The sequence below is a fragment of the Lampetra fluviatilis genome, chromosome 43 (genome assembly GCF_964198595.1).
Source record: "Lampetra fluviatilis chromosome 43, kcLamFluv1.1, whole genome shotgun sequence".
NCBI classification, from domain to species: Eukaryota; Metazoa; Chordata; class Hyperoartia; order Petromyzontiformes; family Petromyzontidae; genus Lampetra; species Lampetra fluviatilis.
This window is the reverse complement of record NC_136317.1, coordinates 2,247,281-2,271,299: the sequence shown is the minus strand read 5'-3', so window position 1 is coordinate 2,271,299 and position 24,019 is coordinate 2,247,281. Positions and strand designations below refer to the sequence as shown.

The 24,019-nt window shown below is 46.9% G+C and overlaps 1 protein-coding gene across 6 annotated transcripts in view; it reads left to right on the top strand.

The window, feature by feature from the left end:
* LOC144947007 (diacylglycerol kinase delta-like) overlaps window positions 1-24,019 on the top strand; it is a 69,500-nt gene that overhangs the window by 8,187 nt on the left and 37,294 nt on the right. For 5 of the 6 annotated variants that reach the window (XM_078876118.1, XM_078876117.1, XM_078876119.1 and 2 more), the window contains exons 2-3: window positions 5,200-5,310; window positions 6,998-7,078. In XM_078876118.1, the coding sequence (XP_078732244.1) occupies window positions 5,200-5,310; window positions 6,998-7,078 (192 nt within the window). Of the gene's footprint in view, window positions 1-5,199; window positions 5,311-6,997; window positions 7,079-19,650; window positions 19,942-24,019 lie in introns of those variants that run through there. The other variant, XM_078876122.1, reaches the window with a different exon arrangement.

Here is a 24,019-nt window from a genome sequence, read left to right as displayed (position 1 = left end):
TATTCGGGGTGAGCCCTCACTTCCCCCCTGAACTTGTTCATACACTACAGAGACAGATCCCCCACGTAGCTTGCATGGACTGTTTTGGGGAAGTGTTGTTTGCGAGCACCCATTCAAGCCAGTACGGTGCACGAGGAGCTGGTGTGGCCTGGACCGCCCGCCCGTTCGCCTCCTGTCTCCCCAGTGTTTAATGTTCAAGCACTGCTCTCAAAGTAGACAATTGAAGGCTGAGTTGACCCAGTGGAGGCCCATGACAGGTTCAGTTACCACTTCTTACTGTTGTTAGTTGCGGCGGTAAATTAAAAATACTGGCACAGTGCACCGACCACTGCACCACTGTTCCCCGCACACGACCGATATAAACACAACTGTTAAATAGCAGACGGCCCAACCTTCGATGACCTCCCTTGGTCTCATCACCACCACCTTAAAGTGTCTCTCCCCCTTGTTCGCTCACCGCGCTGCAATGCCTGTCTTGTATCCTTGCCTCCATCCTGCACACGTGTCCCACCCATAACAGCCTCATGTTCCTGATTTACATTGACAATTCGTTTCTGGGCTTTCAGGTTGCTACCCTGGCCTGCCCTGATATCCTTTGCATCTTCCTCGTATATCCAATACTCAAACTTCACAAGCTTCCTTTCTGTGTGCTTTGCTGAAGTCCATCTCTCTGACCCATGCAAATAAGACATTAACCCCGAAGTCTAAAACCCATCTGTCAATATGAAAGTTAAATACATTAATGTATGAACTTTACTTGAGACGAGAGCTGAAGATAATCAGCAGCGTCGTCATGGAGAATATAAATAACAATATAAATAAGCAGACGTTATGCCGCCTTCACGTATCAGACCCTTCACATGAATGCTTTGTTTCACACATCCCATCAGCCACATGGCCACATAACCACCCACACTGGTGTCTTTTACTTCCCATGTGCAGTGCTGTAGAGATGTTCCTCACACGGCAGTCAAACTGACTTTTTTATATATCGGAGATGGCATTTTTTTCCTGGTTAAGTGCAAATCCGGCATTTATTTGATGTGCATTTGTGCAGTCACCAGTGACCAAGCTGACACCATCACCACAGGCGGACGAAAACCCGGATTCTAACCTTGGGTCTCGGCGATGATGGCTCCGTGCTCTGACCCAGAACCGCCTAGCTGCCTAAGCTCACAATGCAAGCATCGTGTCATGCATCGACAAACTTGTTTTTCCCCCGATCCACCTACAGTGTACATACAACACAATGTATGTTGTATGTCCAGTCAGCTGTCATAGAGGAAAAGAGGAAGGTCTTGAGCCTGGACTTGGGCAGGGAGTCTACAGGGCGGATGGCTGTGGGAAGGGAGTTGCAGATGATTGGGGCTGCAGTGGAGAAATAGTGACCTCCAGGGTAGTGACCTCCAGGGGGCCTTCAATTAGAACGGTTGGCTACTTGCGGTGTGAAATAAGTTTAACATTACATATCTACGTACGATATAAGAACCTCTTTTGCTGGATCGGAGAGTGCGTGCAGGATGGAGTTGTTGTTGCAGGGTTTACGGAAACCCGAAACTCTGCAACCCCCCCCCCCCCCTTGTTGCATCATTTGCATAAGTCAAACACGTCAGCATGGTGGTTGCAGGGTTTGCACAAGCGATTTGCAGGCTATGCAAATGATATTTTGTAGAACTCCCGAGAGAAATGATCACTTCGCAGATGGGGCGATGAGATCATTTCACACAAAGGAGCGGCGAGATGGAACGTGGCCATCGCATGCCCATGAAGGATGGCGATGAAATTGGGGTGCCTTCACCCAGCAGTGGATAGACGATGGCCGGTCATGGTGATGATGATGTTGATGCAAACTATATGCTCATGTAAATTGTTTCCGATGGAGGGTAAAAAAATATACACAGACAGAATGGGGCAAAAAAAATTAGATTTTTGAAATCAAATCCTGACAGTCCATTGAACTGTGAAGGGGCTGAACCATCATCATCAGCCGTGCTCTATCATCTGCTGGATGAAGAAGGCCTTCCCTCGCAATCAACACCCCTCACTTCACCTATAACCTGCACATTGCCTTATTTAATCGCTCCATCTCCATACCGCGTGCTTATCTTAGGCATATTCCCTCCTTTGGCCGATATTCCAAAATTTAGTCTCGACCACTGGCCATCATCCCTTGAAGCTAAGCCTTGTCCCGCCAAACCTCGCTTACTATTCATGAACTCTATGATGTTCTCTTATCTATGCGTGCTTCCTGTCTTTCAGTGTCATTCCAAGCATGCGTCTCTCCACATTCTACGCGCAACTTTTCAATGGTTGTTACATTTTCTTACGTGAATGACCACACGCACGTGTCCGATCCACAACTAAGAGTATGCACCATTCACTGATTTGTAGCGGTCTTCTTTAGGCGCATGCTCACTACATTAATTACAATGATTAATTGCTCGTGACACGACGCATACGTAACGTGAACAACTCTCTGCTCCCCTAAAGTGTTCCCGCGCGGCAATTGACCCAATTACGGCGACCAAAACAGAGCCTTTCTATTTTCGTCGCCTCTCAACGCGGACGCGACACTAATATCCCTCCTCCCAGACACCAATTAACTCGCATTAAAGGTCCCTCGTACAACCGGCATCAATCATTGTTCTCCAACGCTCCCACGGAGGCTCCCGTGAGCCCCCAAAAGGGGGTCCTCCCCCCCCCGCCATCGAGTGCGGTTGGAGAGCGATAATTGGGTACGAAACAAAGGCCTGCATGGTGCCGATTATAATCCAGAGTCACCATCAAGCCGGGACTAGCTGTGCGACGCTTAATTATTCATCGTCCCTCCCGCGGCCACTTAATGCCTCCTTAGCACAAGCCTAATGCCCCGTTTCCATGGGCGCTTGGAAATGAGCTCTGCTAACTTGAGGAATGGCCTAGGCACAGTGATCTGCTGGCCTAAGAACTGGCTGAGAACGGCACCAGAACAGCCAATGGAACGACCTGGGAGGAGCTCGGGAACAAGAACGGCTCACAGCTCGGGAACGAGCCAGAGGAGATCAAGAACAGCCGAAGCATATCCGAGGATCGGCACAGGAAATATTGTCATAATTACCCGCGATAGGGCGATGTGTTCGTCATTCACTACTTTTGTTCAGCATTGTTCGACATTGGGAGACCGCATCTGCCGCAACAATGTTGAATTTCACTCGGAAACGGAAAATGAGAAAGCACGTGCAATTGATCGAATTTAGACGTGGCAGTTACGGATATACAAACTCTCGCTCATTGATTAATAGAAAACCTACGAGCAGAATTCTACCCTGGCCTACGACAATGGGAAATAAACAAAAAAATAATTGCAGCTGCAGACGGCACAAAAAACCCACTAAAACAATACGACAACGAAAAATAAAACCAAAGATACAATGGCAAAAACGAAAAGTAATTGCAATGTGCGATATGTGACAGCCAAGAGTATTCGGAAAACAACGACAAGTAAACAACTAATTAGAAAAGAGCAACTGTATTATAATATACACATTTGAAGCTAAAATAATACAGCTAAATCGGCCTCGGGAAACAACAGACAGCATTGAAATACAAGTAAGCAAATATGATGTCGTCTAAAGTTATCAATTGAGGTTAGAGTTATCACGATTACGCCATGGAGTATCTGTGCCGCGCCATCGTCAAGCCTGCGAGAGGAATTGAGAGCAGCCGACTGCCTCTGGGGCTGATATCTATCGACCTACCCAGCAAATACGGCAAAAATGATGGATTAAATTTCACAGAGAGTGGTTTTAGAGTGTTATCCGCACGCTGCTCCATGATGACTGCTCGTTTGGTGTCTGCAAGTGGCCAGTCAGCCTGGGCGAGTGTTTTTACGCGCTTTGACTTCAGATGTGATACACGCGCACGTGTGTGCACTCGGTGTTTGCGCGTGTATGTGCCGACGTGTGTATGCACGTGTGGGCACAGCACACTCGCACCTCACACCCTGACACTCGTCACCACGCATCTGCCATTCCTCACCACGCATCTGCCATTCCTCACCACACACCCTACCACACACACTACCACACCTCACCACACATCTTGCCAATACTCACCATATATCCCACCCACTCCTCACCACACACCCTTCCACTCACATACCTGTCATTACACACCCCACAACACACACTCCTCACCACGCACTGCTCTTCCGTTCACCCCGGTTAATTTTTCCTCGCATTACCGGGAGAGATGGCCTTCATCCAACAGTGGATGGGTCATGGCTGCTGATGATGAGCCGTACTACTGGGATAAATTTGGCAATGCAGATAAGTGCGGTGTGTCTTGTAACATTACAATTCTCGTAGCCACCACCTGTTGCATGTCATTCCGACATCGCCTTTTTGTGAGTTACACATTTACTCGTTCACGTGTGCATAGTTTTGATTGTTTGCAGGCAGGTGTGTGCGCTGCTGCAGCTCCAAGTCCTAAATTGCCCTCTGAACTACCCTCCCCTGTGGATGTGTGTGTGTGTAACTCTGCCTCAAATGAGTACCCGGTGCGGTGTGTAAACGTCGCCACTAGGGAGACAAAGGCGGCCGGGCGTGGTGCTGGCCACCCACCCCCTCGTGTGCCGTTCCGGCCTTCATAGGTGCTCGCTAACAGCACTTGCCCCAACAATCCGTTAAGGCTATACGGGGGATCTTTGTTTTTGTGTGTGTACGTGCTCTCAAAAACGAGCAGCACATTTAGCAGATGAAGTGCAGTAATTTTCTGCTCGTGGCCTTCGACACTGCACATGGCCTGAAAGTGCACCTAGCCTGGCATGAACACCATGTTGACATCATTGCCACTTAATGGCAAATGGCGGCTTCTGTTACGTGGCCTTGCGTGTGTGGGCTTGTTTGTGTGTGCACGTGCATAAGCGGTGGCGTTGTGGTTAGTGCACTGCACTACGAACGCCGTAACCTGACTTTCATTTCTGGTGAATGATATGAATGAACCACGCCTGGGCCCCCCCCCTCCCCTTTGTTAACGCAGCCTTCAGCGGGTACCTAGCGCCGGGTGTAAACATCACCAGTGGAGAGACAAAGGTGGCCAAACGTCCTCGTGTACCGTGCCGGCTTTAATAGGGGCTCGCGAACAGCATTTGCCCAAACAATCTGCTAATGGCTACGTGGGGGGGGGTGATGTTTTTTTGTTTGTGTGCAAACGCTGCAGTTAAGTGTACGGGAGGGATTTCTGATGAAGCAAACGAGCTCGTTCCAGCGCTGGAGGAGAAGGTACTTCAAGCTGCGCGCCCGCACACTCTACTACGCTAAGGACACAAAGGTGAGAGCTCGCCGTTCGCTCGGAAAAGGGCTCGCGCAGCCGCTTCCGAGGTTTCCTTCAAGTTACTCGGAGTGCTGCGCTTTGCCTTGCCCACCCCCCTCCCCTGCGAGAGAGAGATGTTCATCACTTGACAGCCCAATTGTTTTGGATTTTTTTTGCCAAATAAAGAGAAAATTCAGCAAGGATTTCTTGAGATGAATACAAAAACCCTCACTACAGTTAATTCCCTTGTTATTGACGAACTTGCTATATACGCGATTTTGACCGTGCGCTAATTGCATCTGGAACTCGGAACGACTGCATCGAGAGAGGGAGAGAAAGTGATGAGAGAAAGTGATGAGAATGTGATGCGAGAACGTGATGAGATAAAGTGACGAGATGCTGCATCCTTCTCCTGCGCAGCATCATCATCATAATTTAAGGTAAGTTCATTTAGAAACGATTATTTCATACTTTAACATTTATTTGTATTAACTTCATGTTTATTGTAACCAATTTTTTCGTGTTGTGATAATTTTCATGTATTTCAAAGCTCACGTATTTATTTATGGTTCGTAGGCCAATACCATTATCCGGGGAAACATGATATTTGCGAGCATCTCCGGAACGTATCCCTCGCGAATAACGAGGGAGCGCTCTTTACTACTGCGGCACCTGCCCCCCCTGCCCTGTGCTCAGCCGTGGGAGGGCGCTGGTTGCATGCGGTTGTCGGTTCTCGGCAAAAATGAACAGTTTCCACATTACGCTCCGTGGCACCCACGGAGTGTGCGGAAGGGATGTGGCGGAATAGATTGGCGGCCACTGAGGTGCAAAACGATAGCCCCGTAGCCGACCCCAATTTGTTTTTACTTTCTGGCCAGCAGTTCACACAATCACTTCCTTCCATTGTCAATCCCACAAATGAAACTAAAGTTTTTTTTATTTTACCACGCATGGCCCCACTGAGCTGCGTAGATATTTTTAGATATTTTTCAGAAGCGACCTGGCCACGAACGATAGCTCAACGAAGTGGCTTATCATCGTGTGGAAATGCATTGCAGCCAAATAACTCTGAACACGTGACGTTGGTTCTAAATGTGGAGGGAAAAACTGGAAGACCCGGAGAAAAATCCACGCGACCACGGGAAGAACATGCAAACTTCAAATATACAGACGTCGGGGTCGGGATTGAACCCACCATCCTCCTGTATACGAGGCGAGGTAGTTAACATCTCGCCACCAAAGCAGAAGTCGTATGGCCCCACGAGAGGGCTCCAGTGGTGTCGCGAGATTTGCCCTTTATTTTCATAACGCGGCGCGATAACCACTGCGCCACTGCTGCCGCCTCCAATGGACTTTCACCTGGTCTTAAATAAAATAAATTAATAGCTCGTGCAAAACTGTGTCTCGTCCATAAAGCCGCCTGCCCCTTCTCAAGGGAACTGTTTACTTCTCCAAACGAGCACGAACAATTTAATTAATAAATAGCTCTCTTTTTTTCCGAGGAAGTGCCCTCATGGATTGTCAAGGGAGATTGGTTATCAGAAAGCAACACTTACAGCCCACTCTGGCTAACCCCCCCCTCACTCTCTTGCCGCCTCTCTCCCTTCGTGTGACTCCCTCCTCTGTTCCCGTCGTCACTCAACCCCCTACGCGCGACGTCGTCGCCTCCTCTTGCGCCCCGCCGGGTCGACGCGGACGCCGGCAGTCGCTGATTTTTGACGAAGTGGAGCTGACGGACGCCAGCGTGGCGGAGAGCAGCACCAAGAACGTCAACAACAGCTTCACGGTGAGCGTGCTGCGTGCGTGTGAATGTGTGCGTTGAACTTCTTTCGCACCGTACGTAGCCAACCAGGCCAATCGGAGGTGCGGGGGAGGGGTGCGAGTACAACAAACTAAATAAATAATCAATTTAAAAAAGATGTGTGTTTTGAATCGAGATTAAATGTGCATAGCTCCAGTGGCTTCCTAATATCGGAAGGAAGAACATTCCAGATGGCCGCAGAAGCGCATCCGAAAGCGCGCGTCTTTGTTCGATGGCCAGCCAAAAGCCGTTGCTGCGAAGATGACCGGAGATTGGTTATTATCAGAACACTTATGCTCCTTGAAGAGATCGGCAGGGTTATCTTACACACACATCCATGCGCGTGCCCACTTATTTTGTTTATTGTGTGCAAGAATAGTGATGGTCGTCAAAATAATATTTGTCATTTTCAGCCCGTCTATCCGCTTTGTGGGCAAAAGGCCACTACACGTTTTGTTCGTTGTCAGAATCAGAATATTTTTACTGGAGGAATCCGATGAGCCCCACAGAGATGTGGAGGTTGTTTGACCATACTTCACCACGCCGGTTCGTGCCGGTTGTTGTTTGTCAGGGCTCAGGACCGATTCACATATCACTCACTAATGAAAGGCTAACCGACCGCTCTATGATGGGGTTTCTCGATGGCGATAAACAAACAAGATTGGTCCATGTTGAAATCTCAAGAGAATAATAGATTCGCAGCCGGGTCTCTGATGGGGTCTCTTGACAATGATAGACATGCAATCCGCACTCTGAACAGGTCTCTGGACAGTAATATACTCGTAAAACCAGTCTCCTGTTGCGTCTTCGAGTAATAGACTAAACGCTCAGTCTGTGATAGATTCACTCGACGATAGTGGACCAACAGACGCTTCTCTCATTAAAATCAGCATTTCCTTTCAAGTTCAAAAACATCTCCGTTAATAGCAACAGCCACCCCCGCCCCCACAACTTCCCCCAGCCCTCGTCTGTTCCGAATGCATTATTAAAGGTGTACTTTCGCTGGCCGCCATTCATTTACCTTTCCACCATGCTATTTGCGCAGAATTTATATTTGCCCCGTGGCCAATGCGGGAGAACACTTTGTGCATAAGGGACGACAACAACAGCAGCAGCAGCAGCAGCAGCTGATGAAACACGATCTGGTGAGGCGAGCTAAGCGGTCGTCATCGGGGGGCCAGCGGCGATGCTGTTGCCGGCATGGCCTCGGAGCGATTCCACCTGCCAGGGCATGCGACTTGTCGCGTGGTCGGCTCCAGGTCTCCAAGGGGAGGGGGGGCCCACTCTTACCCTCTCATCAGCGTTGTCGTGATCAATGGGCAGGCATTAGGGTTTGTCTTGTTGCATGCATGGCTCCTACAGTCAGGACATGGTAGGGAGAGTTGTTAACTACCTCGCCTGGTATATATATAGGTGGTCGTGGGTTTGATCCCGACCCTGACACCTGTATATTTGCAGTTTGCATGTTCTCCCCGTGGTCGCTCGGATTTTTCTCCGGGTCCTCCGGTTTTTTCCCTCCATTCACAAACATGCGTTTAGATGATTTGGCCGCTGTAAATTTCCACGTGATAAGCCACTTCGTTGAGCTGTTATTTGTGGCCAAGTCACGTCTGAAAAAGAGCTATAATAGCTCAGTGGGCCTTACTTGGTAAGATAAAAATAGTTTCGTTTTAGGACATAGCCACCAGCGTCTGGGTTGGGTCACCAACATCTGGGTGACACTCCAATACCTGTCCCTCTAACCTGCCCTTCTCCACCCTGCACGCGTGTTCCACCCTTCATAACCTCATCATTATCTCTACAGCGCTTTCCTGCCACATTCTATTCTCAACCTCCAAGTTGCTCATCCTCTCCTCTTACACCCTGCAGAGTTGAACCATCCATCACAACCTCGTTTTCCCGGTAGGAAAGTGTTGTACATCTACAGCACTCTCCTGCCACACTGACAGATTTCCAAGTTGCATACCCCTTCCTCCCATGAAACACTTGTTTCATTTATTAAAGGTTTTTGAAATGTAGTTCAATGTTTACCTGCTCAAAGCAGCAGTGGAGCCGACACATCCATCAGAGACTTATCTTAATCTCATCATCAATGCCACCATACAGGAATTGCATCACCACCACATCACCGATAGACATCACGATCCCCTTGACTCGATCAAAAAAAAACGAGTTGCTCAAGTTTACGTCAAGTTAACTTTTTGGTTCACTCTTTGGATAGGCTGGCCCCGTCATGGATGCGTGGAGTTTCCAACTCGAGCACAGTGCTGCGCCACGCTCATGATGTCTTTCGACACGTTGTGAAGCATGGCCATGAACGGAGTCTTCGGTGAAAGACAAAAAAAAATCTCTCGACACGTTGCGCGCTCATAACTTTGCCGCTCACGGAACTCCGCTGCGGGGGGGGGGGTATACTTGCTAGCGTGCTTCTGGTTTACAAAAATTGGCAGGCAGGTTACTCGGAGGTCAGAGCGCTGAGCTGTCACCGCCGAGTTCCTGGGTCTGAATCCGGGCAGCTGCCTGTGATTAAACCGGATTTTCAAGTTTGGTGAGTTGATGCGCTCATCCTGGTCACCAATTAATGCAAAAATGACCACCCCATCGTATTAAATATCAATTTGCACTTCATTTTGGTAAAGTCCAGCCCTTGAAAATTTCACAATGAAGGTCAGACAGTCATGCGACGTACATTTCTCTACAGCTGGGAATTTTGGAAGGTACTGTCCCCCCCACCCCTGTTTATGTGCACCAGATGTCACTTGAAGTCATCTCAGGGCTAGTTCTGTGATATCCGCTTTCGTGTGCATTCTCTTAACATGAAAGGGGGGGGGGTCGCACTGCTCTGTCATATATCTGAATCCGGTATTCTTCTCATTAAGACACCAATAATAGCACAATCAGGAGATATAGTTGGGGGAAATAGGAAAAACGAATTGGAACAAACTCTGATTTAAAGCTTTCGTGGCTGCAGGGATTCGTATTCTTGGTTCTTTCGGTAAAGTCACGTAGAAGGGAAAAAATATAATTTTATTATTTCCCTTCTACGCGACTTATTTTATTATTTCCCTTCTAAGTGACTTTACCGAAAGAACCAAGAATATGGAACAAACTCGACAAACCTGGGCTCATCTGTCAAAACTAGGCCATGTGTCTGGACTACAAGCGCTGGAAATATTCGAATTTGGCTATTTTAAGCTCTGGAAGTAAGGAACAGTGGAGGTTTACACCACCCCTATGAACCCGGAAAAGTTGAGTTCGATTCCCAAACCACAGCTCGCACTGGTGGTGAGTAATATATTAACCGGTCCTGGGCAACCCCAATTTACTAACCTGCACTCACTCGCATCAGAAAGTACGGCCAAATAACCCCTATGACTTACTCAGTGTTGGGAATCCCCCCTCATCCCGGAAATGTTATGTTTTTTTAAAATGTCATTTACATTGTAACTTTACCATCAGTAGAGACGTGTCAATGTATTACAATACATTCAGAACAACACAAAATAGAATAATCTAAAATAACATTTTCGGTTTCATTGAATGCCTGCCATGGTTTATTGGTGTCTGTTGATCCCCATCAATATAATATTTATGATTGTTAAACCGCTTCTGTATGTCAGGTTTCCGACTTAGTAAACATTGAACATTGTTGAGAAGGATCACCTTTAATGTTTGCACGTATGTGTGTGTATATTTACATTAATAACCAGGTGACATCATCAACATAGTCGTCAACCTCACACCCTTTACTTTAAGGGGTCATTGGTGGCACCCAGTGTTCTTTTGTACATCAACTCTCCCACCCCTTGCGGTCCTTTACAATCCACTCGTCCGCCACTGACCTGCCTGTTGCTACGTTCATCATCGCCACAAAGCTGCTCCTTGGCCGAACTACCTTCCCTTCCTCGGCCCCGCAGGATGGCACTGGAAGGTCCTTCTGCTCCTCGAGTGACAACAGCCAAACCGTCATAGCTTCCTCCTCTTTGCTATTTCAGACAGGTTTTAAGCTTTCGTGACTGCAAGGATTCATATTCTTAGGTTCTTTCGGTAAAGTCACGTAGGTAAAAAATTAAAATTAATAAAAGTAAAATAAAATAAAAATCACGACGTTTCGGAGGCAACACAAGCTTCCGTCTTCAGGTGGAACCGTCACAGCACGATAGCTGTATCAAGTGAGAGAAATTCCAAGAACACAGTATTTGTATATATACTGGTTGAGGGTGGGAGGAGCCAAGGTAGGCCCTGAATATTATTTTTTTGAGGTTCGGTGCTTTTATTAATTTTAATTTTTGACCTACGTGACTTTACCGAAAGAACCTAAGAATATAATTTCAGACAGGGCAAGTATTTTGTGGTGAACACACTCGCAATAGGGCTCCGCGGTTGTGATTGGTTAACTGCCTCGCCTGGTATGCAGGAGATCGTGGCTTCGATCTCGACCCTGATGCCTGTATATTTGGAGATTGCGTATTCTCCCCGTGGTCGTGTGGATTTTTCTCCCTGGTTTTTTCTCTCCACATTTAAAAACACGCGTTGAGAATATTTGGCCGCTATACATTTCCACATGATGAGCCACCTCTTTGGGCTATCATTTGTGGCCAGGTCGCTTCTGAAAAATATCTATGTAGCTCAGTGGGCCTTATCTGGTGAAATACAAATCTTTATCGTTTTTAATTGTTTCAATAAAAGCCAGGGCAGCTTGCCAGATTCGAACCTCTGCAACAAGTTGCAAATGTGCTGCCGCTGGGCCACGTCACATTACATTATAATAAGACTTTCATTTTATATAGTTTAATTTACGCTAATAGCATCCCATAACGCTGTACATTAAGTATAAGGACCAAATCCCATACATGGCCACGACTAAGAAAATTAAAACCCTGCCACCAAGCAAAATCAAAAATGAATAAACAAATTAATAAATTGCACCAACACAAAAAGTTATTGCAACAAAGAGGAACTTGCATCCATTGCTCTATGGAAAGAGGACCATGATGTTTTACAGCTATATAAAATAACCCATCCCGAGTGAGTGCAGTTAAGAGGCTGTTTGGCGTTGCCTGGTATATTATCATTATTATTTCCGTGTTATTTTAAACTGGTATTTAAAAATATAAAAATAGAAAGTTCATTGGTGTGTTTGCTTCAGGGTGGGATGTGTGTGTGTGTGTTCGAACAGTGGTAGCCACAGTCTCACAGGTGTATGTGTGTGTGGAGGGGGTGTTAAAACGCTGGGGCTGGGTGTACGTAACTCTCTCTGTCCGACTCGGTCCAGCCATGTGGGCAGTAATCAGAAGGCTTGACGGCACAGTCAGGTTACAAGTTCAAATCCTACTTGCTGAATGACATCGCTCATTAGCATCGTCATCATTATCTTCATTACCACCATAACGTTGGGTTGCTCGGTCAATGGCCAGGGTCAACGGCGGCGTGGTGTATTCCGCAAATATGCCCGACTGTGAGGGCGGGCACAAGCCGGCATGAGTAGGTGAAACGTTGAGTTTTATAAGGGCACCACGGGGTGACCAGCCCCTCCCCACCCAGCCCCTCCCCACCCAGCCCCTCCCCATCCTCCCCACCCAGCCCCTCCCTGCACGACGGACACAATAATCCCCTGTGGACTGGTGTAACCAGGAGGTTCCTACGAGTATAATTACATTTATATAGCTCTGTTCATCAAGGATCACAAAGCGCTGTACAGGACACAGCAGCAGCAGACACTCACCATAAAAATAATTAAAATTATAATACATTTTAAGAATCATTTACTAAATTAACTAAAAGTTTATTTAGCGAAAGCGTGTAAATATGATTTAAGGCGCATTTTAAAAATGTCTACAGACTCGGAGAGCCCTGATACATCATTGAAGTGCGTTCCATAGCATTATCATCGTCATCATTATCATCATCCTTATCATCATTTGCATCCACAGCATTGCCGTCGACATCACGCATAGTAGCGGCAGCAGCAGCAACAACAACATCATATGCAGAATTTTTTGCAGCTGCAGCAACAATAGCAGCAGCATCATTATCAGTATCATCACCAGCTACATTGTCATCTTTGTCAATATCCATGATGGATTACTTTTTTATGTTATGGTCAGATTAGCCGCGCTAAACTGATACGGGTTTTTTCCACGTTGATGGCGCTAGTTTTGCTTTTAAAAAATCGTACATTATAAGTACAGTGATGCCCTTTATCCAAAAAGCCTTGACGAGTCTCAAAACTCTTTTTTTTCTGGAGGGTCCTTATTGAGACAATTTGGCAAATTGCATTGTAATGTGGGATGAAGAAATCAAGACACTGGGAGAAAGGCAGAAAAAAAACATTCATGTGGGGGGGGGGTAACAATCAAAGCTCCACACAGATGGATTCAATAATCCATTTGCTCTGCTAGCATTTACTGGCTACCTCGCATCCCAGCACGTTAGAGAGTTTCCCAAATGTGTGTGATCCACACGGAACCCTTTAATCGAACGAGAGCTGGCTTACAGATTTAACCCAAAACGGGCACGTGTCTTCCTCGGTACCCACAAGCGTGTGGCTTGTATGTTCCTGATAAAACCGTGGACGCTGAGCGACATAGAATCCACACAAAAGGCCGTAAATCGAGCTTAATAACTAATAGTTGTGCGACGATTTGGATGACGACGCTTCACATGATCCGCTGGTAAATATTCACTTGCCAGCGAACAGGCCCCCCCCCCTACATACACTTCGCCATTTATTTTTCAACTAGGCTGCTGGTGATGGACAGGTTTGAAGGTTACAGTTCCCTTTAGCAGACAGAGTAAAGGTTGTGGGTTTTACGAGTCGAATTACTGTTGGCGGAGATAACGGCAAAAGGAGGCCTTTGAACGCACCTGTTGCACGCACAAAAAAAAAACGTGGGTGCTCGAGGCATAGACTGAAGTGTGTGTTCTCGTGTGCAGCAACTTGGTTCCCTTTTGGGGCAGTTTTTATTACACACTTTTATTTAACTCACTCTGTCTGTTGTTGTATCCTCAAAAAATCTTGTAACTCATTTTTGCAACTTCCCAATGTGCTATCGACTGCAAACTTGATATACTTGTGTCATACTGATGACAAGACTATATTCTATCGTAAAAAATCCAAAACATATAATTTTTTAACATTTTACACGCTTTTATTTAACTCGCTGTCTGTTGTCGTATCCTCAAATCTTGTAACTCAATTTCAACCGTCTTCCCAATGTCGTATCGACTGCAAACTTGGTATAGGTATGTTATACTGATGACAATACTATATTCTATCATTCAAATTTACAAATATGTTTTTAAACAATCTTTTTTACGACTCTAATTGTCCACGCTGAGGGGCGGGGGATGTGGAAGGAGGGGAGGGGCGATGGGGGAAGGGGGCAGGGAGAGGGGCAGCTCAGACAGTACATTTCATTAAAGCGTGTTTTTTGAAAAAGTATTTATTTTTTATTTTTTGACACCTGCTGTTGCCCACTGCACGAGGGGTGTAATTCAAAAGTGTGTGGCTTTAGACGTGCGCTAAGTGGCATCACTACAGAGAGTGTGTTACTTGGTAAGATTGTTTACCAGGCTTAGTCGCGGTCGATAATACTCTCCACGGTTATTACAGGTGTTTGAATTCATCTCTTTTTTTTTGCGCGCGTGTGTTGGCCACGATGCGGAGACGGCAGAAAAATAGAGAAAGCCGGGGAAAAAAAAATCTTGGGTCCAAATCAAACGAGAAAACGAACACTCGCCAGACCTAGACCACCGGTGCCTTCCACATGTTTGTACGTGAAAGAGAAGTGATGAGAGCTGTAAACAAGCGGTTTGAGAGGCAAGAAAAAGCATCTTCTGGCAGGAGGTTAAAATCTGAGGATGTAAATGATGCTGACGACGATGATGATGGTGACGATGGTGGTCACATGCACTGCATTTTAAGGTGACCACGTAGAGAAATAACTCGAATTCGTCATGGTCACCCACTCATCTCTGTCAGAACACGACTTTTATTAAAATCTTACAATACATCATGTATGTTAAACTTCTTTTGCACCATATGTAGCCCACCGTACTAATCGGAGGTAAATTAATTTGAAATGCAGGATACATTTCGAAGTCTGTGGATGAGCCTGCTGGTAACGCGATGAGATTCCTCACATTAATGAAATATGGAAAGATCTCCCAGATGCACGAAAACATGACAAGACTCGCTGGCTTATGAAACCCTTAATTAAAGCACACTCGCACAACATTTGCACTGTTATAGTTCGAGTGCTCTCGGTACGAACCGACACCCTGGACACTACCAAATGGGACCCTGATTCCTTGCTTAAGGTTTCTAGTTGGCGTTTGAACAGCATAACACCTCCTGTGGTATTGCCAGAAAGGGCAAAGCCTCTTCTTATTTTTCCATACCCTAAACACTCTTGCAAACGAGGTGTTCCACCTCGATGATTTGTCCAGGTGCAACCTACTAATAAATAAAGTAACAATGTTAAATCTTCAACTTACACAATCGGAACGTTTGGGGAGTTGAAATCGTGGTCACGGGTTTCACTCGGCACGTCGCTGTGAATCCTTCTGGGGTTGATGAATCTAGAACCGCCAATTTGTGTGTCGAATCAACAGTGGTCGCCCTATTGCTCAGTTGAGGAAGCGTTTTCTGTTTTTACCTAATGTGTTGTACGTCTTCATTGTGACCTGTAATGTGACAATTCACAACTAATAGCAGGCTGCGCGCACACACACATGCATTTTTATACTACATGTACACATACACGGGCACACACACATTCACACATGCAGGCACAAACTCCCTGGTTGATGATCCCTCCACGGAATTAAATGTTGCAATGCTTCGTGCGTACATCGAGGATCATCGATGCTTACAAATGCAAATGGATGCATGCACGTATTGTGAATCTTGAGAATCGATATTCCTGAAAAGATGTTGTTACCCCATTAATATACTCATTACGGCACGCACACGCACTCACCTACGCGTATGTGCGATGCTTGGTTTAGAAAAAAAACACATTGGTTATCGTATTTGTGGTGGTCATGATGATGATTATTTTAGTAGTTGCAATGCTGATGGTGGATGTGATGTTGATGTTGTTGACGACAGCGACGACTACATTGACCATGACGAATGGCAACGGCGGTGACGATGGGCTCCTTGGCATCATTGTTAACAAGTGCACGTGGAAATAAAGTGAGAGCAAGGGACGAGGCTTGCGTACGTAGACAAACCACCAGGAGACAATTGCCACTGTCGTTTAGTGCTCGCAACGTTACCCCCCCCCCCTCCCCCGGCTGTTAATAGTCACTTTTTAAACCGAGGACAATGATGGGCAGCTTGCAGTAAAATCGGCCCTAATGCACACCCACGCACCCAACTCCCGTGCTACAACCGCACGCTCGCCTGATTGCCGGACCACCCCCCCCTCCCTCCCCTCGAGTTTATAAAAATAGCTTGCGGTCATTCTTAGCACAGGTGTGTTATCAGCACATAAGCAGGCGAAATTGAAACGTGGATCGCGAGGCTTTGGGTGGGTTACGTGTCAAGGCCATTATGAACCTCCCGAGGTGTGACATGGATCCGAAAACGTGGACGTTGACCCAAAACAACGAGGCGGAACTAGAGCTGGCAAAATGCACAAAGTAGCATCGAGAGAGAGAGCGCTTCCTTGAAATTGCATTGAGCGATATGAAGAGGAACACGTGGATGTGAGAACATTGGGAAGCTGGAGATGGAATGATGAAATTCCTCTCGTGTGCAGGTGCTAGGTAGATTGGTACTTTGTAGGTCCATGAGAGATAGCAATGCCGTGGGGAGGATTTCATCCAGCAGGGGATTGGTCATGGCTGATGATGATGATGATGGGTTTGAGAGAGATCGAATTTCAGCCCAGGGGTAAAACTTCAGGTTCGTAGAGGAGCTGTATTGACTGAGTCTCTTACACGGCCATGATGACATTCACGAATGACCCTAAGCCCTCTAAGGGCGACGGAAAGACGGCAATACCCAGCGCTCAAATCCAGGACTAAGTTGTACTGGTTTTGTGGCAATTTGTGAACTTCATGCGAGCGAGGGAGAGACAAGACAACCCAGGCCTTGGGATTCAACCTAGGAATTTACGAATGTTGGCTCAGCGTTTTTTGACACAATTGTCATCATTCCTGTGACAACCAACCTCGAGGCTCCAACCTCAATGTTCTGCAAAGCTGACAAAGCATAACCATAGCGGTTTTGTGATCGCCTTTGTTGCCATAAGAATGGTGCAAATACCGTCTGTACTTTTTCCCTCATTTATTTGTTTATGAATTTAGAGCACTGCTGGCTGAGTGCTGCTGTGTATGTGTGAAGTGTTCTACGACCTCACTTCTCCGAGCCGTTCTTCCTTTGTTGCGTTATTTTTCCTGTCAATTTCCATTACAGGTCATGAATGGATTGGTACGAATGTGTGTCGTGTGTTTGTATGTATTTATGTGTAGTCGAGGAGTGGTGGTGCAGCGGTTCGCGCAGTGGTTAGCGCACCACGCTACGAACCCGGCCACCTCCAGTAACGATTATCTGAACCGGTCCTGGTCCTGGTCTCTCCTAGGTCGACTCGGCCTCAAATGCGTACCCAGTGCGGTGAGTAGACAAAGGTGGCCGGGTATGGTGCTGGCCACCCACCCGCTTGTGTGCCTTGCTGACCTTCATAGATGCTCGCAAACAGTACTTGCCCCAACAATCCGAGGGCTATACGAGGGGGATCTTTGCCTTTTTTTTGTAGTTGCGTGTAATTGTTAGAGCACTGTTCTTTGAATCCGGCGGCACGAGTTCGATTCTCGACCACGGCTAGCATCATCGGTGGCGAGCAACATCTGAATCGCTCCTGACGACTTTAATTCAATTTTTGCCACGGCTAACATTGGTGTTGAAGTGATTCAATTATCGGCCACTGGCCATGGCTAATGTCAGTGGCGAGCGAGCTCTAAACCGGTCCTGGAACCCCCTTTAACAACCGTCACTGACCAGCGTGGTGAAGTATGGTCAGACAACCCCCACGGTTGAAAGGTTTTGTGAACAGTTTCATCAAGAAATTGATTGGCAATGGCCTTGCATGTTGTTATTGAATCGACTCTGTGATAAAAAGGTCCTACCCACCATTTATAAAACCTGTCTACAATCAACAGTGAGCGCAGGTGGATGAGACTAGATGCCTGAAAGCAATGTAATATTGGATAGGAAATATGTCACTCGGTGCACCTGTGTGTGTTCTACCGCAAGCGGTGCCTGGGGCATGATGATTCTATTTCACTGTGGCTAAAAGCAGAGTATTTGCTGCTACTGCTGCTACGAGTTAAAATATCAAATCCATATCAAAGAAGTGAGATATCAAATCCATCCACCACCTTTGCCCCCCCCCCTCCTCCCCACCCCTGCAACCTTCTCCACCACCGCCACGTCCCTGCCCACTCCCTTCCACTGCACGGACTCTGGCCTTCTCCTCGATCCGCTGCTCCGCTATCGGGTGGCTGCTCTCTTGGCCACGGCTCCTCCCTCACCCTTTGGAAATCTCTCGGCGGGCAACTCCACCTGCTCCCCTCTCTGCTTCCAAGTCTCTCCTCGACACTTTCCCTTTCAACCCCCGTGGTTCCGAGCCCCCCTTTAATTGGTTATTTTTCTCTCCTTCCCTTGGCTCAACCCCCCCCCCCCCCCCGTTCCCCCCCCCCCTCCTTCCCCCCTTCGTGAGACGTTTGCTACTTTAGGGGTGCATTACAAATGTACGTTTTAGTCGTGGGTTGTTTCCATAATAGAGTTTTTTATGGGTTAGATCGCTTGAAAATAAATGTTTCGTTTAACCCGCCACCGCTCGACACAGCCAATTTTAAAGGTTTTTCACTTAAACAGAACGTGCCAATTTAGTTACTCGTTCAGCATATTGGAGATGAAAACGCACAAAATGTACAATTTTAGTTCACGACATTTGTCGCGAAAACCTGCGTGTTCAAGTGGGTGGTGTCGTTGTCGATATGTCCGCCTCGTGCAAAGCCGTTCGCAAGACGGGAAAGCGGCCTCCGCATCGTCGGTGCCCCCGACAGCGACCTGGTCGCCCGTCAATACATTCGATATTAGGTATTACCGATTAGGCGCAGAGGCCTGAGCCTATTGGTCGTTTTCACTTCCTTGGGCTTGTGACAGCACGGCTACTCCTCCACTTGCTGAAACTCTCAATTCCAAGCCAGTCCCTCTCGATTCTGGAGCTCGTGTATCCAAGCCAGTCCCTCTTGGAGGGGAAGGGGGGAGGGAGCAGCGGAAGGCGAGGGAGGTGGAGAATGAAACTGCCTGGCACGTGGCGAGGGAGAGTGAAGGGCAGACTGAGAGATAAACCGAGAGATCGGGAGAGAAATGGACATAGCGGCAGAGATACGTACACACACACATCTACAGATATGTACACCCACAGAGCTAGAGATACGTACACACACCTGGAAAGACGGTCTCACTTACGCAGACCGATACAGAGAGACGTAGAGAAAGAGAGAAATACGAGCGACAGAAGCAGAGAAATAGACAGATGTAACAATGACGGCATAGAGACACGGGCAGAGATAAAGGTCGCCAAGCAAAGATTGACGGACACGGAAACGGACAGAATTGGACGGAGAGAAACAGATCCAGAAGAGGAGTGTCACAAACAGACAGAGAGACGCAGAGATAAAAGCACAGAGAGAGTGGGAGGCACAGACAGAGGCACAGGCGGCGCGCGACGGTCAGAGAAGGAGAGACGCACAGAGAGAGGGAGAGGGAGCGTGGACCACGCACCCGTGGGCGCAGCAACGGAGCCCCCAGAGCTTAACGGAGGGAGGTGAGGCCTGGGGATTTTGTGTGGATGTGTCTCACCAGGTGTCTGTGTGTGTGTCTGTGGAGAGCGCGGTGGTGTAGCGGTTCGCGCGCTGCGCTACGAACCTCGCGACCTGGGTTTGATTCCTGCTCACGGCCAACGCCAGTGACGATTATCTGAATCGGTCCTGGGCCTCCCTTAGGTCGACTCGGCCTTCAATAAGTACCTGGTGCGGTGTGTAAACATCGCCACTGATTTGATAAAAGAAAGCTGGGCGTGGTGCTGGCCACCCATCCCATCGTGTGCGTTCAGAGTTGCTCGCTAACAGCACTTGCCCCGACAGTCTGTGCAGCCTGTACGGGGGAGTCTTTTGTCTTTGACCAATGTGTGCGTTCTGGGGTTAGGTGAATGGTGTCTGCTAAAGAATGTGCAGGCTGCATAGTTTGGTTCAAAGTAAAATGTAACTTACTATTTGGCTTTCAATTTGGATCTGGATTTAAAGTTATCTCATCGGGATAGGCAAAACATAATTTTAATTGTGTGACCTGTGACCAAATTGCCGTGAATCAGCTTGTTCTACTCGGATCTTAGCAACTAACGAGGGTTTGAGCCTGGGTAGTACTTTAATGGGAGACTCTCCGGTAATACCAGGCATTGTTTAAACCTATCTGTGCGAAGTTTTGAGTGTTAACCTCTTCGTATGCATTTCTGTCATCCTGGAACTCTGGTTTATTTCCACAAGCCAAACACTCGTGTTTGGAATTGGCCAAACAACACATTGCAGGGCCCTCCTTAAATGTCCTCCACAGACTCCAATAAGACTTTCCTAGAATAGGTAAATGGTATAAAAAAAAAATCGTATTTTCCGCTATTTGTCAATCCACTGCTTGATGAAGGCCTATGCAGGTGTGTATGTTGAACTTCTTTCGCACCATACGAATCGCTAATTATCGCAGGTGCGGAAGTATCCACTATCCACCCAGTATCGGTCATAAGAGTTGTATGAATCGAGCTTCGCCATGCTCAGGATTGGTGGAGGGTGGGCCAGGACTGGTTAAGCTATCACTTGCCACTGACGTTTCCTGTGGTCGAAAATAACGCGAAATAAATTATTGATTTCTGAAACCAATTAAGACCCGTAATTCTGACATACTCATTGAATCGTTACATGAATTATATTTAACATATTTGATACAGATCTTGTTTTGCAGTTCGTGTGTATATTTTGAAGGTAACTAATCATTTTTTAGTGGAGGAGTTGGTTGTTCAGGTTGTCACACCTGCAGATGTAAGCATCACGTTTTTAGGTGTGTTGAAGGGAAGGCTCTTGCATCGGATGGAGTAACTATAGACATTATCAAAGAAGGGGGGCCAGCTGTTGTCTGAAAATTCCCAAAGCTTTTTACGAATCTATGCGACCACGGGGAGAACAATCAATCTCTAAATATACAGGCGTCAGGGTTGGGATCGAACCCACAACCTCCTGTATACCAGATGAGGCTGTTATCATCTCGCCACCGCAATGTCCTCTTCAATTTCATTCAGCAGTGGATAGAACACAAACGATGATATCAAAAGGGTTCATCAGCATTACCGTAGATAACCATTTGTGACCAGCGTCTTGCATAGCGGCGTCCCGTTCAAAAAAGTTACCCGCGTGCGTAGCCCATCCTCGTTGGTGCTCGCTCTAACTGCACTTGGCCCTGCAGTCCGTAAGCTTTAAACAGACGCTCGTTATTACGTGTGTGTGTTTGCCCTAAAGCTCATTTGAATGAGGTTTAACAAGCCAGCCGACCATCGAACTGGCTAATCTGGCCCTTCCAGACCGCCTTTGCCCTGCCCGGCCCCACCCAGCCACCTTATAACGCCCTCTACCCCGAGCACAACTTCCATCCACGCTCGCAAACAGGAAACATGCTGCGGCTCTCTCTCTCTCATGACGCTGCGCCCATCGCCGAAGAGCAGCGCGTGCTGGAGGGGGTGACGTGGGGAGCTTGAAGGCGCAGTTGCGCGTTCGCCCCCCAAGCTGCAGTTTCGTGGTAACGGCTGTGTTTGTGAGTGATGGAACGGACAGACGGACGGCCGCACTGATGGACGGTTAGACACAACGGACCAACGTTTTGAGATATGACCGAGCAGATGGGTGAACTGACGGCGAGAGCTGTTAGTGAGAGTGACGAACGCTTGTTTTGCCTGACATGTATATCTGCATGTATTCAACATAATATAAAAACGTGTTTGGTTTGTGGTCCTTGCCGTGCTTCACCGATTGGCACGGTTGGCTACGTATGGTGCAAAAGAAGTTCAACATACATCCAGCATATTTGAGGAACTGACAGATGAACTTACAGACTGATGGCATGTTAGATGTTAGTCGGACAAATTAACTGATTTTATAGATCAACTGCCAGACACAAGTGTGAACTGATAGGCAGATGAACAAACAGTTCTATGCACTCATAGACATATCGATGGAGAGTGAGACAGACCAAATGGACAGCTTGATGGAGGATTGAATTGTCAGAGGCTGGGTTTAACTGATGGTGGTGATAATGATTATGATTGTTTGCGAGGGTGATATTGTGATGATGATGTGATTTATAGTATTGCGATGTGTATGATGATTGTAGTGATGTTATGATGATGACGATTTTAAATGACATTGATAATTGTGATCGGCGTATTTTGTTGATGTGAAGATGTAAACGATGATGCTGATCACATTACTGTGATGATGATGAAGAAGAGTGGGGAAAATAAGGGGTGAGATGTGCATGCAAGGTGAGAGTCCAGGGTTTGCCTCCCCAAATAACTACCTACAGGGTGAAAACAGATAAATCACCTGCAGCGTTTAAACGGATAAGTTGCATTTTTAAGACAGATACGTCGCCTGCACCGCGAACACAAAGTACGTCAGCTGCAACATCAAGACCGATAAGTCACTTGCATCGTAAAGACAAATAAATCACCTGCAGCGTTAAAGCAGATAAGTCACTTGGGTCGTTAAGACCGATAAGGCAGGCTCACAATACCTGGGGGTAATGTCCAAGTACATGGACAGATGATAGGGCAGGTATCGGTTACATAAAGCAAGGCAAATGCAACATTACCTGGCCTATTTAAATCAATGTTCGTTAAGGGAGATTTTCATCTCGGGTGTCTCATTGCAATTGCCACTGTAATGATTTTGAGAATAGAGTCAATGCCGAGGATGCCAATGATTTCACGGTTGGATAGGGTAAGCATCTTGAACTTTCAGAAACGGAACGTTGCAGATGTAACCGCTGGGGGGAAAAAAAATTAACCCGTAAAAACAAAGTTTTTCACTATAAATCCTTTATATGCGTGGCGGTTAGAGTCCTCTCGTCCTCTGGCTTGAGATGGCTGCCACCTATGGGTCAGATGAATGGCTGCCACCATTAAGCAATTGGTTATTAAATATAATTTATTTTTTCCTAAAAAGTGTAAAATTTTGGAACAAAAAATTTCACGAAAATACATTGTCACACACAACGAGTCTGTGTGCAAAATGTCAGCTCGATTGGATCACGGGAAGTGGGTTAAAAAACGACGGAAAGATTTGCACGGTCGTAAGCAAGCTAGCAAGTGAACTTAATATAAAGGATTTAAAAAGAGGTTGCGACGAGTGGGATACGGCGTGTGTGCATCGTGGAGGAGGCCAGGTTACTGAGATGGGCAGGTTGGAGTGGCACTCAGAGGTTGCTAATCACGAGTTGGATGAGTCTCTAAAGAGTGGTCCTTGAAGAATGGCTGATGATTGTCTAACAGAGGGCAAGACTTTATTATTATTACTCCGACACTTATTTACCCAGGAAATCCTCGCCGAGTCTCATGACTCCTGCCAACCTTTCTCAGTAGCGGGCAATGATTTGTAAGTACATCTCCCAATTCAATTGTGGGTAGATATTTATTTCTTCAAATTTGGACCACGACACCAAAACACAATGGCCCACTCTTGCGAATGACGTGACGGGATCTTTAATGTCTACTAAGCAGCAGATGGCACGGAGTATTGTTATATGGTTTAACACGTAGGTTTTCGCGACCAACATCCATAATGCAGGTTTTTTTTGGGTTAGAT